This window comes from Carlito syrichta, unplaced genomic scaffold (assembly GCF_000164805.1).
Source record: "Carlito syrichta isolate Samal-C Ts95f unplaced genomic scaffold, Tarsius_syrichta-2.0.1 Scaffold305112, whole genome shotgun sequence".
Classification (NCBI taxonomy): domain Eukaryota; kingdom Metazoa; phylum Chordata; class Mammalia; order Primates; family Tarsiidae; genus Carlito; species Carlito syrichta.
This window is the reverse complement of record NW_007249208.1, coordinates 318,581-329,980: the sequence shown is the minus strand read 5'-3', so window position 1 is coordinate 329,980 and position 11,400 is coordinate 318,581. Positions and strand designations below refer to the sequence as shown.

At 41.6% G+C, this 11,400-nt stretch overlaps 1 protein-coding gene across 1 annotated transcript in view; it reads left to right on the top strand.

The window, feature by feature from the left end:
- The first annotated feature begins 9,340 nt into the window (after positions 1 to 9,340).
- LOC103263437 (putative dimethylaniline monooxygenase [N-oxide-forming] 6) overlaps positions 9,341 to 11,400 on the top strand; it is a 23,624-nt gene continuing 21,564 nt past the window's right edge. Inside the window, 1 exon segment of the mRNA XM_008061117.1 lies at positions 9,341 to 9,472. Coding sequence (XP_008059308.1) covers positions 9,341 to 9,472 — 132 coding nt within the window.

The following is an 11,400-nucleotide window of genomic DNA, read 5'->3' as shown; positions in this document are numbered from 1 at the left end:
TAAACTTTACTATAAAGCTATAATAATCAAAACAGCCTGGTATTGGTACAAGAACAGGCATATAGACCAATGAATAGAATTGAGATTCCAGAAGCAAAACCTCAATTTCTCAACCAAAGCCTCCACCACCCACCACTGGGGAGAGGAAAACCTATCCAGTAAATGGTGCTGGGAAAACTGACTGACCACATACAGATGATTGCAACAGAACCCCTATGTGTCCCCATACACAAAAATTAATTCTAAATGGATCACAGACCTAAATATAAAACCTCAAACCATAAGAACTTTAGAAAATGCAGGACACACCGTTATGGAAGTTGGAAGTGGCATCCAATTCCTGAGCAAAACACCAAGTGCCCAGGCCATAAGAAATAAGATAGACAAGTGGGACCTCATCAAACTGACAAGCTTCTGCAAAGCCAAAGAAACCATCAAGAGAGTAGGGAGACAGCCCGCAGACTAGGAAAAAGTATTTGCCAACTCCATGTCTGACAAAGGCCTAACATCAAGGATCTACAAGGAACTCAAATGTGCTGAAAAGAAAAAAACAAACAACCCATTACAAAGCAGGCAAAGGATATGAACAGACACTTCTCAAAAGATTCATGCGACCAACAGATTCATGAAGAAATGTTCAACCTCATCAGTCATCAAGGAGATGCAAATTAAAACTACACTGAGATACCATCTAACTCCAGTCAGAATGGCCATTATCAATAACTCAAAAAATAACAGATGCTGGAGAGGATGTGGTGAAAAGGGAATACTTCTACACTGTTGCTGGGAGTGTAAACTAGTACAGCCTCTATGGAAATCAGTGTGGTGATTTCTAAAAGCTCTAAAAATCAACCTTCCATATGACCCCGCAATCCCCCTACTGGGAATATACCCTGAAGAACTCAAGTCACTCTTTAAAGAAGATACCTGCACATGTATGTTTATCACAGCATTGTTCACAATAGCAAGATCATGGAACCAACCATGCTGTCCATCAAAAGAGGACTGGATTTTTAAAATGTGGTACATATGCACGATGGAATATTATGCAGCCATAAAAAAGTCACGAATTTCACAGCAACCTGGATGGAATTAGAGTCTATAATACTGAGTGATCTCTCACAGAAACAAAGATCTGACTATCACATGTTCTCACTCATAAGTGGACCTTGAACAACTACCATAATGCTATAAGAAAAGGATTGACAGTGGCGGGAAACTATGGGGGTGGGGACAGGGAGGGGAAGGGAGGTGGGATTACGGTAGTCAATATCTGTCTGGGGAAAGGGGGGCACACCTCATCAACAATGGTACCTGCACAATGTATATTTGTATACCGAGCCCTTAACTGTATCCCACAATTTTCAAATAAAAAATATATATATTTAAAAAAGCAATGCTCAGATCACTAATCATCTGGGAAATGCAGATCAAAACCACAGTCAGATAACACCTCACACATAATAGCCTGGCTGATATAAAAAAGATGAGGAAGATATTAAGTGTTGGTGAGGATATGGAGAAAAGGAGGGAACCCTGGTTACACTGCTAGTGGAAATGTAAATTAGTACAGTCATTGTGGAAAATGGTACGGAAGATCCTCAAAAATTAAAACATAACTTCCATGTGATCCGGCAAGCCTACTTCTGGATATGGATCTAAAGGAAATGAAATCAGTATGTAAAAGAGATATCTGCACTCCCATGTTCATTACAGCATTATTCACAATGACCAAGAGATAGAATCAAACTAAGTGTTCATCAGTGAATGAATGGATGAAGAAAATGTGTTATGTATCTATAGTGTAATATTATTTAGCCTTCAAAATGAAGAGAATCTTGTCATTTACAACAACATGGATGAACCTGAAGGACATTTTGCTATGTGAAATCAACCCAGGCACAGAAAGGCAAATATTGCTCATTTTTACTTACAAGCAGGATCTAAGAAAGGCAAACTAATAGAAGTAGAGATTAGTAGGGTGGTTTCTAGTGGACTGAGGAAAATTGGGCAATGTTGGTCAAATGGTACAAAGTTTAAGTCATGCCGAATGAATAAATTCTGGAGTTGCAATGTACAATATGATGACTATAGTTAAAATACTGTATTGTATACTTCAAATTTGCTACCGTCTCTGAGAGTAGATCTTAATGTCCTCACCACCAAAAATTATGTGATGTGATTGATATGATAGAGTTTGGTTGTTATCATTTCACAATGTATATGCATATCAAAATATCATATTGTGCACCTTAAGCACATACAGTTTTTGCTTATCATCCAAAATATCATATTGTGCCCCTTAAACACATACAGTTTTGCTTGTCATCCCACTCCTGACATGCATTCTTTACCACGGTCACCTCCCTGTGCACTCTATCAGGTGTGTGCCTTTCCATGGATTCTGGGCCTGACAACATTTTTCTCCCCTTTCTAACCACGCATTTTTCTTCATTCTTCAAATTCTTGTTCAAACATTGCTACAAATGCAAGTTTTTCTCCAGTTACTTCCCACAGAGTAAAATTCCTGCTCTTCTGGGTTTGAATATCCCTTTTTAAGTCTTTGCTACTGTATGAATCGTGATCAAACTCGTATCATAGTTAGCAATGTATATTTCTTCCTCCCACCTACATGGCCTAATGCAGTGCCTGACACCAAACAAGTGTTTGTTATATGATCATTCCTTTCTCTCATTTTTTCATTTCCTTGAGGGGAGGCAGCACAACTTCATAGCCACACCACGTGTTAGCTGTGTGGACATATCAGGTTAACCTCTCTAAGTCTCAATTTTTCACCAGTAAAATGGAAACAACTAGCACTTGCCTCATAAGGTCCTTATGAAAAGAAATAAGACAACATACCTAAAGTGCTTTGCTTACTGCCTGGTTGCCAGTGAGTGTGCCGTTCATAGTGATTATTCTTTGTGGCATTTCCCACCTACCACTTCCGCTTTAATCTTATAGGGACTGGTACACAGTATGTGCTCAACTAATATGTGTTAAATAACCCTCTGAAAGTTTTGTGCTCTCTAAAGTAGGATGATCTTTTTCACGCTCTCTAAAGTGTATATTCTCACTATATCTATTTTTAGGATTTTGGAAAAAACAGCATCATCAACAACTTTGCTAGCAAATTTGAACAATTGCATTTGTTCAATCCCATTTTTTCATTAGTATATTCAGGATAATGATAATGTAACTTCCTTACAAAGTTATTGGAGGATAAGAAATGTAAAGCTGCCGGGCTCGGTGGCTCAGCCTGTAATCCCGTGCCTTTGGGAGACTGAGGTGAGTGGATTGCCTGAGCCCGCGGGTTCGAGACCCGCCTGGGCAGTGAGACCTCATCTCTACAATAAAAATCAAAAAATCAACCGGGCGTGGTAGCGCATGCCTGTAATTCCGGCTACTTGGAAGGCTGAGGCAGAAAGATCGCCGGAGCCCAGCAGGTCAAGGCTGCAGTGGCTGGGAGCGGTCACTGTACTCCAGTCTAGGCGATAGAGTGAGACTCCAACTCAAAAAAAAAATAAATAAAAGAAATGTAAAGCATTTTCTAAATAACTCTTAGTATTCTACAGGTGTTCATTTAACTGAATTTGATCTTAATCCTATTTTTGGAGTGGTTAGTGCTGCCTGCCTCAGTGGTCTGAGCTGGAGACCCCCCCCCCCCATGCTATAAGACAACAGCATCAAACTTTATGTACAGGAAGACCTGAAAAGTCAAAGAGGAGGTAGACTTCCAGTGGAAGGGGAGGTGGTGGAACTCTATAAATGACCACCCTTCCTCAGCCTTAACATCTCTCCACCTCCTGGGTCCTCCATAGTGCCCAGGGCCAGCTGGAAAGAAGGCTCCAGACAGAAAAGTGCTGGTCTGAGAAGGAAGAACAAGACACTGTAGGTTATGTTCTCCCTTGTTCCATGGTCTTGCTCACTTTGATCTATCAAGTAATGCCAGGGACTTCATCTCTGATCTGGTTAAGTACCTGGAATACTTCCCTTCTCTCTCTAGAGACTGCCAAGCTGTGGGAACTCAAGAAAGACAAGAGACCCTCTGCTTTCTTCATCATTTTTGAGTAACAGGCACTTCTGTGTGTTCATTAAATCACAAAAAAACCTTAACTCAAAAAATAGATCTCATCTCATGTGATAATAAAGCCAACACATGTTGGCTTTGGCACTCTGTTTTTGGTTCTGCCTCTAGCTGGGCCTTCTGCTAGGGGAAACCTAAGCTCCTTTACCACCATATGCTTCCACCTATCCTCCCCATGATGCTGATGGGGAAGTTTCTGACCCTTTCAGAAAGACTGGGAAGGTGATAGGTGGGAAGGAAGAGAAAGAGGATGAGGGAAGAAATGACAGATGGAGAGAAGGGGAACGATCTTGCATCATTGGCATTATTAGATTCTGCCCTCCAGGTCTCCGTGTCTGGTATATGTTGAAAACGAATTTTTTACTCATGTGATTCTTTTGTCTGATACTTCAGAGGCCTCAAAACAAAGGTGGCCTCCCAGTACTTTCATTGACCCGGAAGAATGAAGCCTATTCCAGCGGACACTTTCTCAGCATCCATGTCTCACACTGGGGTCCTATCACGCCTCTATGACAGGACATTATGGAGGACCCAGGAGGTAGAGAATGTAGCATGACCCTACATCAACTCTTTCTCAGGTGGCTCACCTCTGACCCTCAGGAAACCTGTATACCCTCAGGAAACCTCAACAAACTCTGAGAATGCAGGCCAGGCCCAACGCAAGGTAACTCTCTTTCACCACTTGCCAGCCAGCATCTCATTCTCTAAATTTCTAGCAGGGATCAGGTAGACTGGGCCTTCAACTGCTGTCCATATGATCTCGTCAAGCCCCTCTTTCTAGGCTTGCAGTGAGAGACAGGACTTCTGGTTCTATCCCTTTGATGAAAAAGGGACACAGCACACCAGTAGCTCTTTCCAAAGAGATCCACTTCAAGGATCCTCTCACAAGCACTCCTTTCTTGACCTTCTTTACTCTCAGTTGCATCTGCTGAAATTTGCAATTTAGCAAGTACCTTTCAACACCCAAATAAAGTCAGCTTTTAGACAGTGGGAGTACAAAGAATAAGGAGGATTCTCTTAAATAGTTTAATTGTACTTGTGTTGGCTTTAAATTATATTTCCTACCTTTGAAAAGCTGCGCTGAGGTATGTGCAGCAAATTAAGAGATTCCCAGAATGTTGAAGGGAACGTTGGTCATATCACAACTAATTTGCTTATTTTACACAAGAGAGATCTGAAGTCCTATAAGAATTATCCCAAAATATACAATCTAAGACATAAATCACTGAGTTTTTACTATATTAATACCAGAGAAGAATATATTTTAAAATTATTTTAAGAAGGCAGGACTGGCTTTCATTGAATATCATATCACCCACTTTGCTAGACACTGCCTAGCGACACTTGACAAATGGTCCCTCCCCTTCTGGGCTCCTTCCTGTATTACAAGAAGAACTGAAAAGCTCAAAACCATGTTTCTAAGACTTCCTTGCAGTTAGGACTCGGATGCTATCATATTTTTCCAGTGAGATAGACATCTAGGTTCAGAAGGCAAAGGGGAGCAGAAGCTGAATTTCCATGACTGTGTTGATGGGAAAACATCTTCTGACAGATGGGTTCATATCAGCTGAACTCTGTCTCCCCAGTTCATGAGTTAGAGGATCTCTGGATGATAGCTCCAGTAGTGTGATCTTGCCAGGCCTGTGGTAGCCCCCTGGTTTCTGCTCCCTCAGCCCTTCTGTCTGTTGCACCCACTAATCCTCTTCTTCGTGAAATAAATTATATCCTCTTCTTCGTGAAATAAAGTGGTTTCTACCTTCTGCACTAAATCATACATATACAAGGTAGGACTCCAAAAAACCTGGAATTTATTTATAAGAAATTGTGTATTTATTCTTACATGTTTAAACTTCAGTCACCTTCAAAGTACTCGTCGTTTGATGCAATACACCTATCAAGATACTTTTTCCACTGCTCAGAACAGTTTTTAAACTAGTCAATTTTGATGCCTTTTAGTGCTTCTGCTGTTTTTTTGTTTCATCTCTCCCACATCAGCAAGACATTTTCCTTTGAGGCCTTTTGTTTTTGTTTTTGTTGGGGGGAAACAAAAAAAAGTTGCTCAGGGCAAAATCAGGTGAGACATGGAGGCCATGCTGAACACTCAGTGTGGTTTGGGCATTTGCACTCATAAATCATTCATCATGAAATGGGCAAATGCATTGAAAGAGTCTCCAAAAACAATTCACTGAAGCCGAACACAGCCTCTCACAACAATGCTAGCCGGTACACTGATGACAATGGGTTTCTAGAACCCTTAACCCTGTACTTCAAGGGGCCTGTCCTCCAAAAAAACATTCTATTTTTGGGGTGTCCCCCTCATATGTATATAAATCATAACATAAAATCTTAAAGATTACAGTACCTTCTTTGAGGCATTAAGCCTACAATCAGTCAGCAGATCCCCAGATATGTAATTCCCAAATCTCTCTTGTGTCTTGCCTCTATTCTCCATTCCCCTGATGCTATTCTACTTTAGATCCTCAGCATCTCTGGCCTAGGCTATTATAACACAACAACCCCAAATCTGAGAGAGGTTGTGTGCAAGGTACTTTATCTATTCCAAAGAAGTCACCTGAAGGTCCAGTAGGGAGAGACACTGATTTATTAGAACTTACAAGAGGAAGAAAGAATTCACATTGCAGGACAGTACAGCAAGCAGTTTTATAATCAAGCAAGTCAACCTGCTACAAAGCAAATTATTCAACTTGCTACAAAGTTGTTACAATCACAGTAAGGGTGCCTCCCACACTGTTCTCATCTCTGCTCAATTACCTGCATGCCATGACTGGTTACTGAGAATATGCATATCTCCTATAGAGACCAGACTTGGCCAGAAGTTACTCCCTGAGGGAGGGGCAGAAAGAAGCCAGATGGAGGGCGCGGAGTCAATGTCCAGACAATTACCTCACGGCTATTGAAATAATGGCCTGAATATTTTATCACCTGATTCTAGTCACCATCTGCTCTAGCCACCATGTAAAACTGATGTTGTCTGACCTTGTCATTTTCTTATTCAACATTTTTTAATGGATCACCCTAATCTAGAGACTGGAACCCAAACCCGCGAGTATGACACTTTAATATCTTTCATAATCTGTGTCCTGCATGTTTAATGCATCTTCTGCTAGCCCATCACCTCATGGTCCAGTCACACTGAGTCAGTTGTCACTTTCCTCTTTGCCTGTTGTGTGCTCCTTGCTCTTTATCCATCTGGCAATCATCTATTCTTCCTTCAAGACTCAGCTGTTTTCTCAATCTCCTTGAGGGCTGTCTTCTTCTTCTTCCAGGGGGACCTAGATACTCCTTCCTGAGTGCCAACACTGCACGGAACCATACTTCCACTGTGATGTTATCACACCTCTCTCCATTAGCCTGCATGGGTCTAGATGGAAACCACTGTGTCTTCTCATTGTTGAGCCCTCCCAGGGCTGCTATAATGCTTGACATATGATAGGCACTCAGTACAGTAAAAGGAATGACAGGAAGAAGAGAAATGGAAGCAGGAAGGGCAGATATAGAAGTGAGAGGGAGCCAGAAACAAGTTGCAGTGACTTCACAGCTCTGTTTACAAACTCATCATCAACAAGAGTTAATGAGACAAGAGATAGCTAAAAAAAAAAGTCTAGGCAGACAGACAGGCTGGTCCTCTGGTAACAATGTAATAAACTCCCAGCAGGCCTCTCAGGCTCAGCATTGGTAAACAAGCTCCCTGCAAGCCTCTCAAGCTAGAACTTAGATTCTCACTGCTGGGATCGAAAAGCAACCAATCGACTCACCATTAGTCCTAACTCCTGCCAATTGGTCCTTAATACTGACCAATCAGAACAGCTACAGCCCACAGCTAGTGTTAGCCCATCGGCTTGGACTTAGGGCTATATAAGCACCAGGTTTTCAGCCCCAGATGGGCAACCACTTAGGGTCCCCTCCCACTGCGAGAGTTTCTCTGTCCTCTCAATAAATCCTGCTTTCTCACTTTCTGACTGTCCATGACCCTATTTCTTCCTGGACATGAGACAAGAACCTCCACCCTGAAGAACTGCAACCCGAAGAGCAGCAGAAGATCATGGGAACCGGCTGAATCAGGAGACCTGCCTGACGAAGGCGAAACTCCAAGGCTGAGACTCCTCAGGGGCTAGGTTTGCCAGCCCATCAAACCAGCAACACTCTCAGGGCTTGGCTTGCAAGCCCATTAGAGCTGACACTTCCGGGGCTAGGTTTACCAGCCCCTTGCGATCCTCTCTGGGGCTTGGCTGGCTGACCCATTGAGCTGACACTATCGAAGCCCAGGCTGACCTGAAAAATCTGCATCATTACTTCAGTTCCTCAAATCAGGCCCTCCTAAGTTTCCAGAAAATTGAGCTGTTTTTCACAGTTGGTACAACAAACCAATCATTATAGTCCAGGTGCATAGCCTTTGTTTATATATTCTATATTTCCAAACCAAAAATAAGTAAAAGAATCATTGTTCCCTTAATCTCCCAGGGGTTTCACCTTACAGCCTCAGTGACCATATCAGTCTTGGTTTTATTTTTTGGAACCAGAACAAAGGACCTCATTCTTGCCCTTCCCCACCCCTTTCTTTCTTTCCTTGACCCACTCCCTCCCCTGTTCATCCCTTATCCCTACCACACTCAGTCCTTCTGTCCCAGATTTTGCCAGGGCTCTATACCATGAAAAACCCAAATAAAATGGAATTTTTACTTTAAGAATAATAACTCCTCCCCCTTTCCCAACTTTTACATCAAAAGACATTGTTAAAGACCATTCTCTTTTGCATTTAGAGAACTACTGATTCTCTGGGGGAGAGAAAGGTGATGGATTAAGAGGTAAGGCCCCTTTGAGCATTCAAAATGAGATGTGATCTGGAACAGAGGATTTCATGCAGACTTTCTTTCTAGTTCTGACTCCATTGTTAGTGCTGAGACCTTGAAGAAGTAATTTTTAATCTTGGCCTGCCAAAGATTCATTTGCAATTGAGAGCATCAGATTGATGATCTTCAAGCCTGTCTTGCTCTAACATTCATTAACTCTGCTATTGTTGATATACTGAATAATCAGGAGAAGCAGGCAGATTTAGTAGCTTATTATAACAAAAACAGTAAAAATAATGAGCATAAATGAGTAATGTGTGTCTCTGATGTCTTATGTTAAAGTGAGGTTCCTGATACAGAAACCTCCGCTGATAATTCCTTTTGGAAAACTGTATTAAAGACACTCTTATGAAGTTTTTTCCAGACTCTCTTATAGGCAAGCATGGGCAAGAGAGTGGCCATCATTGGAGCTGGTGTCAGTGGCTTGGCCGCCATACGGTGCTGTGTAGAGGAGGGGCTGGAGCCCACTTACTTTGAAAGAAGCAATGACATTGGAGGCCTGTGGAAATTCTCGGTGAGTGACATATCACTGGGGTGCCAGAGTAAGGGAGACGAGTTCCAGTGCAAATCACATCTGATCAGGTCTAATACAGATTGAAGAGGTCACAAAAGTTCCAGACCTGGAAAGTAAAATCCTAATTCTCCCATCACGCTAATGTCCTATCATTCAAAACTACTTCACACCAAAAGGGCTCATTCTGAAAAGGACATCTTCAGCTCATCAAGCATTGTCATGGGTGTGGTGGAGTCCAGACCTCCAGACTGTGAAGGGTACTAATGTCAATAATTAGCCAAAACAGACAACATCCTTCCCATGTAACTGAAAGGATTCTGTTCTCTACTGCTCTGAAATCCCCAGAACATGACTGAAAAAAAAAAAAAAAAGACAAACTTGGACTGAGGTCCTGAGGTCAGAAGTCCTGAGATCTAGTCTCAACTCTTAGGTTTTCCAGGCAGATAGATATTAGACAAGTCATTTTTTTAGACCTTAAATGCTCATTTGTCAAATGTAGAAGTTGGAAATTAGGTTACCTCTAATGTGCCTTCCAATACTAACAGAATATGCCTCTATAATTGCTTATGTCTATTAGGTATAAATTACCATAGGTGATAACCGCATGTATTGTATGTGTGATTGTTGAATAGCCTATCAGCTCCAAATCCAGAGAGAAAAATGATGGCTTTTGCCATTCAGGCTCATTGTTATATAAATGATATAACCAGGAAATACTAATTATAAACAGATTTTTTAAAATCTCAAAAACAGGTTTAGAGAAACTTCTAGTCTTTCTGTCCTGAACTTACAATAATTGTGATTAGTTGTAGATGATATATTTTAGCTTGAAGACATTGTTTCCACATCATTCTTCTTGTAACCATATCTGTCTTGGTTTCAGTTATTCCCCAACATGCAACACTGATATATTCCACACTTATATTCATCTTAAAGCTTTTTGTTTAATTTTTGCTTCTGTAACCCCAAAAGTATTATTGCATGAGATATAACATCATTAATTTTTATTTTCCATTAAGAGTAATTAAGAGTTTGGTTTCTTCAAGAATTTAATTTTCTTTGCTTATATTTGTTCAGGGAAATGTGATCAGCTTCTCATGAAATTGTTCACCACCATCTCATTAGTAATTTTTTTTCAGAGACGGGTTCTCACTTTATCATCCAGGCTGGAGTGCAGTGATGCAATCATAGCTCACTGTAACCTCGAACTCCTGGGCTCCAGCGATCCTCCTGCCTCAGTTTCTTGAGTAGCTAGGATTACTGGCTCATTAGTAATAATTAAATGCTGCTTGTGCACCTATTCTTTCAGAGTTTTGTCCTTAGTACTGGGATGAGAACTATGATATAATCATTCTACATAAATGGTTTGTACTCCATTTGATGAAGCAAGTCGTAATATAAATACAGAATCCTTTGATAGCAAATAGACAAAAAAGTCATTTGAGAGCAGAAGCTGTCCTGAAGTCATAAGGTTGAAAAATATGAGTTGAATTGACATGAGACTAAACCTCATTTCGTGTTGCACTGCAGAAATTGTATTGCGTCTGACAGTTGCTACACCAGATCTCACTAGAAATGTTAAGGAGGAAAATCCAAAAAATTTACACAGTCCAAAATATATCTGGCCTTCAGAGTTTTTTTTTTTTTTGAGTTGGAGTCTCACTCTGTCGCCCAGACTGGAGTGCAGTGGCCGCTCCCGGCCACCGCAGCCTCGACCTGCTGGGCTCCGGCGATCCTTCCGCCTCAGCCTTCCAAGGAGCTGGAATTACAGGCATGCACTACCACGCCCGGCTGATTTTTTGATTTATTGTAGAGATGAGGTCTCGCTGCCCAGGCGGGTCTCGAACCCACGGGCTCAGGCAATCCACTCACCTCAGCCTCCCAAAGGCGCGGGATTACAGGCTGAGCCACCGAGCCCGGCTCCTTCA